This window comes from Sceloporus undulatus, chromosome 2, assembly GCF_019175285.1.
Source record: "Sceloporus undulatus isolate JIND9_A2432 ecotype Alabama chromosome 2, SceUnd_v1.1, whole genome shotgun sequence".
In the NCBI taxonomy this organism is placed as follows: Eukaryota; Metazoa; Chordata; class Lepidosauria; order Squamata; family Phrynosomatidae; genus Sceloporus; species Sceloporus undulatus.
Window position 1 is genome coordinate 143,178,608 of NC_056523.1, and position 15,732 is coordinate 143,194,339.

Sequence of the window (15,732 nt, forward strand, 5' to 3'; positions counted from 1 at the left end):
CTAATTCATACTTTTCCTTTTACCTTGATTTTAACAGGCATCTGGGGGTTCTGGTGTTCTTTTTGTTATGCATCGTATTTGTTTTTTTAAAAATTATTTATTTTCTAGTCCGTTTCACAGTTTCAGTTCTCATGCTGAGTTGCGATTTGTTTTTTCTTACTTCCGGTCTGTTAAGAGTTGGTCCTCTTATCTAACAGGATTACTCTATCATGGTCTTGAAAATTATTACCAAACTGTTAAATTCCAAAAAGGAAAGCTTATTTATAAATTTTATATTATTGGACTACATTTTACTATTGTCATTTATTTATTTTTTTACTGATGTACTCTACCTCGATTCTTGGGGAGCGTGGGTGAACTATATTAATTAATACATCATTATTATATTATTTTATTCTTCTTATTATTATTTATTTATTATCTTTATTGTGTGACTTGGTATCAACAGATTTGTGTCTGGGAGGATCCCTGGGACGTTCCTGCTAGGTTGATACGTTGGTATATTAGGTTGGAGTGTGGAGGCACAGCAATCATCTGATTTCTCCCGTTCTGTCAGTATAATTTTCTCTATATTCAGTAAAATTTGTGAAATTTAGCCATGATCTCTCATATTCGCTTCAAAATATGAGAGTATATGGCTAAATTTTGGGCTACATTCTAAATCTTTGCTAAGTACTATGTTCTCCCCAGTTCATACATATAGGGAGTCCGTTTATGCAGCACAACTTCCTCTCTCAATAGCTAGTCTTATGTTTTCATTGACACAGCAATTGTTAAATTCCCCTTCTTCCTGCATTTGCATTTTTTGTCCACATATTGTTTGTGGATATGGTTGTTTATGGCGTTAAATGATTAAAGGTCATTATAAAGCTGTTAAAAATGATGTTATTATAGTCTCTTGATTCTTACTGCCTTCATTGTCTTTAATGCTGTTCAGTTATATCTGCCTGTTTCTGAGTGTATTTTCTGCTCTTAATTGCTGTACAGCTAGATGCCTACAGGACCAGGTAATAGAGATAATTACTATTCTAATGGGATAAGAATAGCATGAAGATCCGTGTCCTTCAAGCTATATTCTTTATGATCTCTAGCCAAGGTATGAACTGTCCGCCCTCCATGGCCTGCAGGAAAACTTTATTACGTTGTAATTTGACTTTCCTATAATGGCAGGTCTTTGGCTTACATAGACAGTAGTTAATTGTGAATCTATTGAAAGCCTACTATACAGAAAAGTAGCCCTTGAACATCCATGATTTGTATGATTCTCATTAAATATTTACCCGCCTAAGCTAGACTCTAAAAAACTGGAAGTAGTGGTCATCTTTGAACAATACTTACCCTGGAATATTCCTCCAACCAACTTTAAAACAGTTGGTGAAATCCTCAGGAATGATCGAGGGCTGCAGCTGAAAGTGGAAATTTCAAAAGCTCATGTGGATTAGTCTGTTTCTTTCCTTCTTCCAATGCTTAGACCAGCAAAATTTCTTGAACTCATGTTGCCCGAGACATCTTCTCCATAGAAGTCGAAACAAGGTTAAGAGGATGACCTGCCCAAAGCCACCTATTTAAAAAGTGTTCGATTGGGCCAATGTGGAATAGAATGCTCATCTCCTTGATTGTGCTGTCTTCAGTAGTTCTAGAGAGTCAGCATTGCAGCCTTGAAGCAGAACACTGATCACAAAAACCAATATATGTTTTTTAAATACATCATCTGAATTCAGTATAATGGTTTTATACAAAGTAATGCACACTGATTTTGTGTAATAAGTATAGCGTGGATATAAATAGTAGCTTTAAACACATTTATCATCTGTCTTTCGCTGTGGCAGCCACTGTCAAAACTCAGTGCTTATCTCTACCCATATTAATTTGCTGTTGTTTGCAGGGCGCAGCCGTGGAGTTGAAGATGTGAGCGTGAACGGAGAAAAGAGAGGAAGAATGAGACACACACGAATCCTGCTGTTCGTGGAATTACCTTCCACGCCTCTGGCGGCTGAGAGGGACACAAGATGTAGCTGCTCCTACCCCTCTTACCCCAACATCACATACAGGTAAGCTAAAGAAGTCCTGAAAACTGGTCATATGCTAATTACTGGAGAGTATTTTTTTTAATCCCAAACAACCTCTATATTTCTAAATGAAGACGTTAATGTGTTGCTAGGATTAGATAAAACACCATGTATAAAGTACGGTTGGTCCACACTCTAAACTAGTAGGGTTCGGGGGGAATCCTGGCTTATTTTATGAGCCGAATGCTGGTTCATACTGCCCGCACTCTGGCTTGTGAAGAGACAAGTAAGCAGGTCGAGGATATAAAAAAATAGGCAAATGAGTGGAATGTCCAGGCTGTTCAGGTCCGCATATACAGCACACTGCCTCATTTACAGTGGTAATAAAGAGTTTCTGATGAGGTTCCGCTGAAAAAGATGAGATTTCTGTGTAAATTTGTTCTGTGGCTGCTCCAGCACGTCACAGTTTCAGTTTGACACCACTTTAGTGCTTCGCCGCGGCTCAATGCTGTATATTCTAGGATTTTAGTTTTGAGATATATTTAATCTTAACTGTCAAAGCTCTGGTAGAGCAGCAAACTACAATCAGGTATTCCATGCATTGGCTCAAGGTAGTTAAAATGGTGTCAACTAGATTTTTCTATCAGGTCTAAAGGATGAAATAGGGCGGCAGAATAAAGCAGCTAGTCCAATACCGGAGAAAAAAAAACAAACCAACTGGTAAGTGTACTATAAATCACTAAGTCCCAATGTAAAAATACAATAATGCTTATAATATTTCTAAATGATATGTATGTGTAATTGCTTGGTTTGAATAAATAAATTGATAAAAATGATTATATGTAAAAAAATATAATTAAAAAGTCCTAAACAAAAGCACCTGGCAGGTTGATGCCACGCTGTGGGACGCTCTATGGTGTTCAAGCTTTTGTTTTGTTTTTGTTTTGTTAATTAAATTTTTATTAGATTATAACCTACATACAATAGCATTTTAAAAACTCTTTTACATATATTCCACATACAATATATAAAATCACATTAATTATCCTTTTTCTACCTTTCTAAATCTTATTCATATCAAGCTATTTATATTATTTAATTAAACAGTTATTTTTTTTTAAAAACCACATAAAATTATTATTAATATTTTCATTCTTTTGCTATCTTCTTTTCATTTTACTACCCATAATTTCACAAAGGTGTAATACTGTTAATTTTACACTACTTCATCCCCCCCCTTTTCCTTTTTGCTTTTTATCCCTTTAAGTTCCCCCTCACAGAGGTCTGGTATCTTCTTATTACTCTACCCTCCAAATGTGTAACTCTTCCTTGGAGATAAAACATCTCCCTCTTTTACTAAAGTTTCGTGAATATTTTCCATATTGCTTCAAATATTTCCCTTCATTTCCTTTTTTTACCTCATTCTGCCTTGCTTATCTAATTGCTGTTTGCCATATCTCTTATATCCAATCTTGTATTTGTAGATCTCCCTGATGTTTCCACTTTTTGCGATAATTAATCTCGCTTTCTGTTAATTGATTGTAATTAATCCTTTATAGGCTGCGTGCAGTGCAGTTGACTACATATTAGATAGCAGTGCTATCTTGGACAGAATTCTAAATCAATTTCTGTTATTTCTTTATCTCTTTAAATAATATTGCCAAATTCTTTACAGATCTACCACCCCACACACACAAATATACGTACTGATTTCTCAAAATTATTTATAGTAATTCTCCTTTATCTGTATGGATAAATTTTTTAAATGGTGTTTGGTTCCAAATTTTCCCGATTCTTGAACATCTATTATTTATGCCAAGCTCCTCCTCCCTATTGTCCTAAGATATTATTCTTCTTCGTTATTTTGTAATAATTTGTTTCTTCTTCGTGGTCTCTGCGAATCATACACAATGGGTTTCACTGCGCCTGCGCAGTGCTGCTGCTCGGAACCTACTAGAATCACTGGGCAGAGTTAACTCTGACACATATTGAAACTTTTGGCGGTAACTCCGCCCCTCCGTTATAAGGCCCCTGCCTTCCCGCTCTTTCCCCAGTTCCTTTTTTCCGCCGCGCTGCTGCTTCAGAGGAACTTTCGCTTGCTTGCTTGCTTGGATCACTTTCGCTTTTTGACCTCGGCTGTTTCTTGACCATTCTTGTCTCCCGCCCTGGTACTTCGGACTTTCAGACTGTTGACCTCGTTTTTGGATCCTCCTCTGGCTTTGCGACTTCGGAAATGCTGCGCCTTTCAAAAGTTGCGACGTTTGCGGGGGCAAGGTGCCCGTCCAAGACCCGCACTCCCCTGCCTGCTGTGCCTTGGCAAGGACCACGCACCCAGGCCTGCCTGCTCTGGCGGTCCCTCTCCTCCCAGGTGCGGAAGAACCGTGGTCCTGGCTTACTTCAGCGATTGCCCTGGGAGGGTGCAGGAGGAGGCTCGCGGTCTTCGTTCTTTGCCGCCTTCGGCGCCCGCCGCTTTCATCTTCCGAGCCAGCGTCTCAGCGTTGGGATCTGGAGAGCGCCATCCCCAGTGTGGTGTGTGTCCGGCCGGGACCCCTTCCACCCTCCAAGTGGCCCGTTGCTTCCAAACCGCCCAGTGCCACGACAGCCCTCCAAGCGCCCCCACAAATCCTCGGGGACTGGGGTACCGAGCGCCCTCCAAACCGGGGCGACATCGGTGGCTCGCGCCCAAGAAGGCAGCATCAGAAGGCTCGCGCCCAAAGAAGGCACCGAGGTTGAGGTCCACCTTGCCTCGCCTTCGTCCTCTCAGGGCGTCCAAGTCATCTGCCATTGCCCCAAGTCGAAGGAGCCGGCTGGTTCCTCCTGAAGGGGCAATAGTCTCCAGACCATCCTCATCAGTGGCGCCCGCCGTTTCTCCTGGATCTCCGACAAACCCCTTCTTTCGGGGATGAGACCCCGAAGTCAGGAAGAAGAGATGCCACGAAAAGTCGGGTCATGTGTCCGCGCCCCGAAGAGTCAAGCCTTAAAGGATGGTTCCACCTTTCGACCCGCGCGAGGCAAGGACAAACAGCGCTCCCCTTCAAAACAGGCCGCGCTTCCAAGGCGACAGCTCCACGCGATCGGAGCCTGCGCCAGAGGGACGTCGGTCTCCGTTACGGACACGCCTCAACCCATCATGGATTTTGCACAAGGATGGAAGAGACCGTTCCCCTTCTTCCACCGGGACACCGGTCGCCTTCTTCCCAGGGACTGACAACGAGGAAGCCGCCTCGCGGACAGGAAATGCCGGACCTGTTCTTCGACCCCCGTCTGGCCGATATTATTATCGGTTTCAGAAGACAAGGCCTGAGGGAGTTTACCAGGCTGAACCCTCGTCCTGCTGATCACGGTACCTCGTCCAGATCGGTCCCGACCTGCTTTGTTTCCGAGGGCCCCCCTCTCACCTCGCAGACGTTCGAGGTCTTCGATGGATTCACCCCATTCCCTCCGAGATCCAAGTCAGGGTTCGGACCCCCTCTCCTGCGTACCTCGACTCGTGACGACGAACCTTCTATCCCATCTGAAGTTTCTTTCTGAGAGGATGTCCTCTAGGGTCCGGTCTCTCCCAAGAGGATGCATGATCCGAGCCGTCTTCTCCGTCCGATGACGTCGGTCCTTCACCGAGCACGTCGTCAAGATGGCGAGGGCTCTCGACATCGAGCTCGCCTCTCCGGAAGACGAGCTACTCCTTTATTTTTCTTATCCTTCTTATCTTCATCCATTCTTTATCCTTTAGATTTCTTATTTCCTTAATCTTTCCCTAGTTCTTTCCTTACGGTTTATTGGAAAGTTTTTTTAACATTTACAACTGGTGTTAATTGTGAGATTGAGCGGCATTAATTTTTCTTTATTTTTTTCCAATGTCTAATTATTCTTTTAAAAGGGGTTTCTATTCTTTCATTCTTTCATAGTAAAATCTTTAAAATATTATTTCCCACTTTTTTCTCTATTTCATTGTTTCTCCCATCTCTAACCAATCTAATTCCCTTTCTCTGTAATTCCATCTATGATTATCGTAATTTGATTTGCATTATAATACCATTTTAAATTTGGGAGACCAATCCTCCATCTTTTTGGGGTTTATACCAATATATTTTATTAATCCACACTTTTTTATCCCCAGTACAAAAATTATTCTCTAGTACTTGCCAGTATTTTTTATTTCAGCATCTGATATTTGTATTGGTAATATCCTAAACAAAAAAATTATCTTAGGTAAAATTTTCATTTTCATTTTTACTAATGCAATTCTACCAAACCATGATAATTTAATACTTTATATTCTTCTTTTTATAGTCCTTTTAATTGCTATTCTTAATTTATTATAATTTTGTTCTTCTTATTTTTGTAAATTCTTTGTGATACTTATTCCTAAATATCTAATTGTATCTTTTAATTTGATATCTATCATTTTATCCTTTAGAAAATTCTGTTCTTCTGTTTTTGTATAATTAAACAGCATTAACTCTGATTTATTCCAGTTTATTTATAGGCCTAACATTTCCCCAAACTCCTTTAAATGGCTTTTTACTTTATTCATTTTTAAAGTGGATTTTTAATTGCCAATAGGGTGTCATCCACAAATAAACTTACTTTATTCAGTTTTCTAATCCCAATTCCCTCCACATGTTCATCCTTCCTAATAACATTTGCTAAAATTTCAATAATTATTGCAAATAAAATCAGGGAAAGAGGGCAACCTTGTCTTATACCTCTAGAGATTTGAATTTGTTCTGTTAGCCCATTACTGTGGCTGTGTTGGTTACCATTACTATGGCTGTGTTGTTTGAATATAACTGATATATCAATCTTCTAAATTTTTCCCCATACCTAATTTCTTTAACATTATTTTTAATGCTGGCCATTCCACACAATCAAAAGTTTTATAAATATCTAATGCCATCATTCCTGCTTTTTGTTTACTCTTCCCAATTACATGTATTTTATTCAGTACTCTTCCTATTAAGTTTGACATTTGTCTTCCTTGCACAAATCCACATTGATTATTTTGAAGATATTTATATATAAACTTATTCATTGTTTTCCACATTAATGCTGTTAGTATTTTAGCATCTTGATTTATAAGGAATATAGGTCTATATGATACTGGGTCTATCAAGTCTTTGTCTGGTTTTGGAATCAATATTATCAATGAGTGATTCCACAATGGCATGATCCTTTCTTCATTTAAAATATTATTATATAATGTTTTCAATTTAGATATTAAAATCTTTCTAAATTTTTTATAATATTCTGTTCCCAACCCATCCATTCCTGGTGATTTCCCTACTTTTAATTTATCTATCACTTCTTTTTTTCTTTTTTTGAAACCAATTGCTCCATTATTTCTTTATCCTTTTTCTTTATTTTTATTTTCCAATGTTTCTCAGTATATTCCTCAATTTTTCCCATTGACTTATTCCCTGCTGAATATAATTCTTTATAATATTCTTCACATATCTTTATCTTTTCTTTCATCATACACATCCTCCCTGTTTTGTCCTTTATAACACTAATCATGTTCTTCTCTTTCTTCTTTTGTGTTGATCTTGCTAACATTTTAGAATTGTTATTGTTATATTCAAAAAACTTCCGCCATAAATATATCAAATTTTTCTGAACCTCATCTATCTCTATTCTCTCTAATTCCTTTCTTTTTGCTTGTAATTCTATATACAGTATGTGTTTTTACTCCTATCCTTTATGTAATCTTTATCTAATTTTTTAATTTCTATTTCCAATTTTATTTCCTTCTCTTCCTGTCGTCTCTTTACATTACATGTTTCCCTAATACAAATCCCTCTTGCAACCACTTTCATGGTATCCCATAACAAAGCTTGAGAAACCTCTCTGTTATTAATATCCCATATGTTTTGCCATTTGTTCTCAATTTTATTCACTATATCTTTATTATTAAGTATTCTGGTGTCTAACCTCCATCTTTTTTGCTTCTCTGTAGTCCTTTTTGACTATAAAATCCATATTTACTAAAGCATGGTCTGTAATTTTTATCCCTTCTATTCCTGTATTTAATACCTTTGAAACCATGTTTTTAGATACAAAAATAAAATCTATTCTAGAATAATTTTTATGAACTGCTGAATAATAACTTTCTTTTCCTCCCCTTTAATCAGTCTCCATACATCTTTTAATTCTTTTCTATTCATTATCATATTCAGGGGTGTAATATTATTGAGTCTGGCCTTTGTTGTTGGGTCGGATTTATCTTTGCACTTATCCATAATCATATTAAAATCTCCTGCCATAATTGTATATTCTCCCTGTATATCCTCCATTTCTTAAATACTTTTTCATAAAAAAAATTTGATTTTCATTCGGAGCATACACATTGACTAACAAATACTTTTCTCCCCCCATAGTCCCTTGCATAAGTACAAATCTTCCTTTTTCATCTATCTTAACTTTTAACACATTGGAGCACATTTCTTAGATATTATGGTTGCTACTCCTCTTGCTTTGGAAGTACCATATGCCTTTTCATAAGTAACCATCCAATTCATCTTGAGTTAATTCGTTCGTGGTTTCGCTTGATGTATTTCCCAGGAAAAAAAAAATCTGCTGTCTCTTTCTTCAACAATGATTCTATCCTTTTCCTTTTAATTACAGACCTCAATCCTTTCACATTTAATGTTGCTATCCTTATTGTATTAACCATGTTTTCTAAGTCTTCTAACTTGGCTCTTCAGTGTGCTACCACTCCTTCCCTCTCACCCCCCCCCCCCCACATATACATTTGTCCTTATTTTCTATGGTTCCTTGGCTCCTCCAGTTGCACCCTTGTCAATGTCTACTTGTTGGTCCAAATCTAGTTGCGTCAACAGATCCTGTCCTTGTTCCAGGGAATAAATCTTGTGCTGCTTCTCTTTCCATTGAAATTTCAAGAAAATAGGATAACCCCAACTGTATCTTATTCCATTCTTTTGAAAAACTGCAGTGTAAGGTTTGACCCCTCTTCTCCAGTTGATAGTCTCTGGGCAAAAATCATTATAAATGTCATTTGTGGTGTCCCAATATTTCAGTGATCCTGAGAGTTTCCTGATTACTTTCATTAAGAAATCTTTCTTATAAAAACTTCTTATTCTCAACATTACATTTCTGACAACCAGGCCTCTTTTTAAGGTTGTTACTCTGTGTAGACCAGGGGTCGGCAACCTAAGGCCCATGGGCCGGATCCGGCCCGGCGAGGCCTTGGGACCGGCCCCAGCCCGGTCCTGCTGCCGATTGCTGCCCCTGCCGCAGCTTCCGTGCTGCTCCGGGCGCCATTTTGAGTTCGGCCCCCCAGTTGTCTGAGGGACAGCAACGCGGCCCCCGGCTCAAAAAGGTTGCCTACCCCTGGTGTAGACGGTCCACTTCCTGCTCTTCCCAGGTAATTTGAGGAACAATACTTTGTAGTCATTTGAAGGTCTCTTTCTTCAGGGTCCTCAATGTTTCATTTGACAACTCAGAAAAGCCAAGGATACAAAGGTTATTCCTTCTGTTGCAATCCTGCAGGTCAATGATTTATCTTGTTGAATGATTCTAAGGCCTGTTACAGACGGGCATAAAGTACAGACTGGGTCCGTATTAGGGTTAGAAAGGGGCGTCTCTTCCGGATGCCCCTAACCCTAATACGGACCGAGTCTGTACAAAATGGCAGCGCCCGTTCCACACGGGGGCCGCCATCTTTACGTAGCGGACACACTGCGTCCGCACGTCACACAGCACATATGACACTGCGAGTGCACCCTTGGTGCCTCACAGCGTCATATCCGCGCCGCAAAGAGAAGCACCATTTTGGCGCTTCTTATTTGCAGCATGGAGGAGCCTTGTGGTTTGGACGCTGGGGCTCCTCCGCACTGCAAATCGCGGCGGCGGCAGACCGCCCCTTGTGGGCGGCCTGTAACGCGCCAAAGTTATCTTTTGCTGAGCTTTCTGTTCAATTTTTATTGATTGTACTTTTTGTCCACTTGTTCAATCTCTTTATAATCTGAAAAGATGTATTCATTTCATCCATAAGTTTCTTAGTTATTGTTAATGATAATGTCTCATTATTTTTAGTAATAGTTTCTTTCAAAATCTCACTGCTTTTGGTTTGATTTTCTGTTAACACCTGCATGAACCATGTTTTCATTCCATTCCCCTTATCTTCAGATTCTGGCTGCGTGCCTGGAACAGTGCTCTTTTTTGGTTTTAGTCCCGTTCAGCTTTCTGCATTGTTTCCATGTAGCTTTGTTTTGACATGACTAAGTACCCTCTTGGCAAACACCAATACAGTCGGCCCTTCATATCCATGGATTATTTATTCAACTATCGACAACTTAAAAATATTCCAAAAATATATAAATTCCAAAAAACAAACCTTGATTTTGCTATTTTCTATAAGGGACACCATTTTACTATGCCATTGTATATAATGGGCATCTGTGGATTTTGGTATCCACAGGAAACACTAACGGATACACGGAAACCAAGATCCCACTGTACAGTATAGAAAATCCCTCAAATGCTAAAGTAGGTATAGGACTAAGGCAGGGGTTCCCAACTGGGGGTGCCTGCACCCCTGTGGGAGGGCAAAATGGAATTTCAGAGGGTGTGACAAAGAGGTTTATGTCCTTGAGGGATGAGCCACAAGCCATCTCTGAGACAGATGCCAGTGTACCTTGAAAATCAATAGTACGTGATAGATATTAGTCTTATTGTTTATTTAATCAAAAGGAGAGAATTGTACAGTTTATAATAGTTTAGTTTTTCTGAACAAATTGCAATCTAATTGTTAACAATTTTTTTCTGAATGAATAAAAATAAAATAAATCTAATTACTCAGTTTAGATTGGCATTTTATGCACTGACGTAAAGGCTTATTTTTTTAAAAAAAAAGTTCACCTGCAGTATTATATGTGGCTCAATTTGCAGTTTAAAAATTAGAAATTAGACTTTTTCATCTGCAAATGTGATAATACTTTTGTAGGGGGTGCAAACATTTCCTAGGACGTGGGGCATAGAAAAAAGTTGAAATCCACTGCACTAAGGTGTCTTGGACCTTCTCCATAATTATAGCATAACAACTCATTTTTGTAATAGTAATTTCTAGATTTAATTTACCAATTCAAATAGACATGCTAAAAGGTTGAAGCCTACTCAGTATAGTAGTTTTAACACAGGATATTAGAAATATAAGCTTGCTCAGTTAAGAGAGGCAAACTTATGGCAAGACTAGGGTTGCCATAATTGTCCACTAAAACCTGGGACAAAATGTAGGATATTTAAGAAAAATTGAGGACCTTAAATGTCCTACATTTTGGGCTGAGTTTTGTCCTGCAGTTGTCCTACAGTTTGGTCTAGATTTTGTCCTACATTTTGTCCCAGGTTTTAGTGGACAATTATGGCAACCCTAGGCAAGACGTACTTTTGGGTGACAACTACATTCACAGAACTTGATTTTTCCATTTGCATCAGCAAACACATCTCCTCGGCCAGTGTCTGGAATGGAGCGAGAACGGAAAGTGAGTATGCGATTGCACCGAGGGGCCCCTGTCAATATCTCCTCATCTGATCTAACAGGCAGACAAGATACCTCGCGCATGTCAACCTCGCAGGTACACTGATTTTTTTTTTAATGGGTAAGGGGATAGGAGGTTGACCACTATTTTTGGCATAACCCTTCAGTGTATAAATACTCTGGGTTGGAAGAAGGTTCACCTCATAATTCTGTTTGGCTTTTAGTTCTAATTGATTTGAATTAGCTGAATAGTTGCTACTTGCAAAGTCCCTAGCTCTTTGATCTTGAGGTTTAATGTGAAGACAAGTATCATGTAGGTCAGTGGTTCCCAACCTTTGGTCCTCCAGGTGACTTGGATTTCAGTCCCCATAATTGCTGATTGTTGGCCTGGTTGGCTGCAGGCCTAGTTGGCTGGGTCTTTTGGGAGCTGATGTCCAAAATAAATGGAAGACCAAAAGTTGGGAGCCACTGTGTGGCTTATTAGAATTTAAAGATGGGTATCTTGCTAGTTTAATACCTTTTTGGATGTCTTTGTATTCACAGGGTACAGATTTTCAGTTGCCATGGAAATTTCAGTGACTTTTTCTGTGCTGTGTGAATTACCAACTGATTTAAAGGTCACTTTTTTCTAACCGTTGCAGGTCTCGGAAACGAACAAATGAATACTAGTATGTGTGACATTTCATGATGAAGAAAAACCAATAGGTGTTCTCCTTTGATGCTTAGTACATACTCAATTTGTCCAGGCTTGTAGATAGTATCAACTGTAGCAATCATGCACCATTCATTCTCTAGTGTCTAGTGGCAGAAATGGACCCACATGAAGATTTTAACATAACTTGGGCTATATTTCTGAATAAATTTTCATTTATAAGCACTGTCCATAATTGCATCTGGTATAAGAGGAGTATGCTGAAAGCTTCTATACCTCTAAAGTGGTTGTGCCTGATGAAGTAAGAGGAAGAAAGAGGACTGAGTCTGTCTTACCTGTCTTCCATCCTTCACTTTAATTTCTTAGGTACTGTTCATACAGTCTAAATTATTTTACAGCCCTTTTTTAATCCTCTAAAGTTTGAGGGGAAAAAATGATTTCCAAGCTACTTATGAGACATGCATCCTTGCCAAAAGTATAAATCTAAACTGGAATTGTTGTGAATGAATTGTACATGTCTTCACTTTGGGGCTTTTAATGAAGAGTTGTAACTTTACCAATACAATATGCTTTCTTTTCTTTTCTTTTGTAATATATGTCTGATGTTCAAAATTCTTACAGCATGAATCCTGAAACAGGCTGTAAGCCTTAATAAACAATGTATAAAGGCAGGAATATTTTTGGAAGGTGAATAATCTTCTTAAATATTGTGAAGTAGAATGGGTATTGACACCATTTTGTTTATCAATTTTTTGTTGGTTGTTTTCTATTTTTGATTTTCTGAGGAGAAAAGGGATATATTATCAATCTGGTGTGTGAGAAGAACTATAAAATAATATTGGTAGTCAGCCTTTTTACCTTATTATGGACTCTCCCACAATATATGTGAACATGCAACTAGATCTCCTACAAGCCTGTAATGTTTTACAACATGGGCTTTGTCTCATTGAAGTTAGAACAAGGAGACCTGGATGTCAGGAAGCAGTTCTGAGCTTCATGTTCTGTAGTCCAAAATAATATCTGCAAAGCCAGTTATGAATTTAGAAATAATAACTTACTATTTAAATGTGTGTGTGTGAGAGAAAGAGAGAATATAATGTGCATGCTAAAAGTTTGGTAAGTCTAGGCCATAGACCATAAATTACTGTTACAGAAGCTGTTTGCAAATTGGTTGGTGGCTTAATGTCAGAGAAGAAGTTCCAAAGGAGCAAAAGGTTCTAAGTACCACATATCAGATGTAGGCCACTCAGGAATACAGGATAAATTTGCCACATATAAGATGGTGTTGGTACATTTCAAGAGGAGACTGGAGCTTTGTAGTTTAGAAATGAAAACTTTAAAAACTACAGTATATGTGCTTGTGGGCAAAGCAGTTTATAGATGAGTAGAAATGTATTCATGAAAGTACAAGGAAATGCAAAGTTGGTGATTATGGTTAAATGAGGCTTACTTTGGATTAATTGTTGCTGCTGTAGTAAAATGTATGACTTCTATTTACTAAAGCTGCAGTCTAAATACTTATAAGGGTGTAAACTTCACTGAGTACAGTGCCACTGATTTTTGAGTTAACATCCATAACTATGCTCCTCAGTACTGTTTACTACCAGGAATAAATAAAATTTTCATAATGATGCTGTATAAAACTTCAAGTTTTCAGACTTTTACCTTTGACCAACACAGGTTCCTGGTCTTTAATCTGAATCAAGCTTTAAAAAGTGTAATGTAATATCAATCTCCTAGCACAAGCATTTGCAGCAAAGTGCTAAAAGATAATATAATATCATGAGAGCAGCGAAAAGAAATATTCAGATGTTTAAATTACACAAATATGGTCTTTCTGTAAGCCCAAAGTCTGCTGTTAATAGACATTTATTATAGTGATTATAAATCCTTATGCTATACTGCTGCTTTTCAAGAGAACTGTGTCATGTTTCATGTACAAATCAGATGGTAGTCTAATTTATTAGTTTCTGAACTTCCAGCAAATAATCTGGAAATCAGGAAACATACAAGATGCTATGCTCATAATTGTAGTGGATGAAATGCTACGATCTAAGGCTTTTCTTTGCATGCTGACATGGAGTATGAGAAGGGATTTTTAATTAAAGTTTGAATGTGTATGTCTTGTGGTTATATTAGAGGCTTACTTTTTGGAAGAAATTAAACCTTGTGAGGTTTTGAGACACTCTCTTTTGTCCTTCCATCTGTAAAGCCAAGATCCAGCAGACCTCAAAGGAAGAGGAAGAAAGTGCGTATCTGAACTACTTGATTTAACTAGAATAAAGCAGTTTTAGCCTCTGAGATGTAATCACTGGATTTTGTTTCCATCTGGGCCATTGAAGCACAACAGAATATGCTGTGTGTGTGTGTGTGCCAAATGTCTGCAGATCTTTTGTTCAATTAAGAAGGCACTAAATTGCCTACCAGGCATGTCTTGCAACAGCATACCACTTTCCTAAGGTTTCTTCATAGATGATGAATTTTTGCATTGTATATTAGGGAGTAGTAAAAGCAAACAGTTTCTAAATTAGTTATTTTCCCCAAAATGACTGCTTTAAATTCTGATGGACATTGCTGGCAGGAGGACTTTACAAGTTTCTGCTTTTAATTTTAATCAGTTGTGATATGTATTTCCATAGTTATGCACAACTAGTTGGGGTTAATACTGATTGTGATCTCTTCAACTTCAAAATCTTGGTTTTTGAAACTGGCTTGTTGAATCTAACCATATTTAATGTTAACCACAGTTCCAGATATAGACAGCAGGCTTGGCATATTGTGGATAACTAAACAGTATAATACATTAAGGCATGCTAAACTATGATTTAGCATGACACATGTATTGAGCCATTTTATACAATACAGTAAACAGATATGCCACAATCTTGACAAATTTTCTTAGTGTCATGCACAAATATGAGATTATTATTTGTTTTGGTCTGATACATTTCTGTTCTGCATGAGGTAGAATTAGCGAACCTATGATCCTGTAGCTGTTGTTGTGCTCCGATGCTTAATGACTCTACCCAACATAATCACTGATGAAGGGCAATGGGAGTTGTTCTCCAACAGTAGCTGGAGATGTCATATGTTTCCCATTTTGGAATAAGGGAATAAGGAGTAAATTTGTGGGATGTAACACTTATTGAACCAAAAGAGGTTGGTCTGTTATATACTTTTCGAAAAACTGTTTCAGATCAATAATGTATAATATTCTTCTGAGTGAAGTTTTTAACATAGAGCAGAAAATATATGTATTACTCAGTTGTACCTCAAAGGTAGCTAGCTAAAGTCTTGATGTTTGTCCTTGTGTCAGGGTATGAAAGAATTCCCTGCAGGCAGATAATCAACAGTGACAGCCCATAGTACTGTGTAATGCTTTGCCATTGTTTGGTGGCACCTTATAGACAATACATTACTTTGCTGGCTTTCTTGTGGCTCTTTACTAATAATCTGGATGCTGTAAACCCATACATGTTTCCTTCCTTTTCTGCTTTAGTGTGGGGAAAACACCATAATACCTTGCTGTGTTTCTCAGTAGGATTTAATATAGCAACTAGTGGGGAAGAAAGATCACC

General features: G+C 38.1%; 1 protein-coding gene across 1 annotated transcript in view; it reads left to right on the top strand.

The window, feature by feature from the left end:
- Positions 1–15,732, top strand: part of CSNK1D (casein kinase 1 delta) — a 61,757-nt gene that overhangs the window by 34,215 nt on the left and 11,810 nt on the right. Inside the window, 1 exon segment of the mRNA XM_042449247.1 lies at positions 11,460–11,599. Coding sequence (XP_042305181.1) covers positions 11,460–11,599 — 140 coding nt within the window.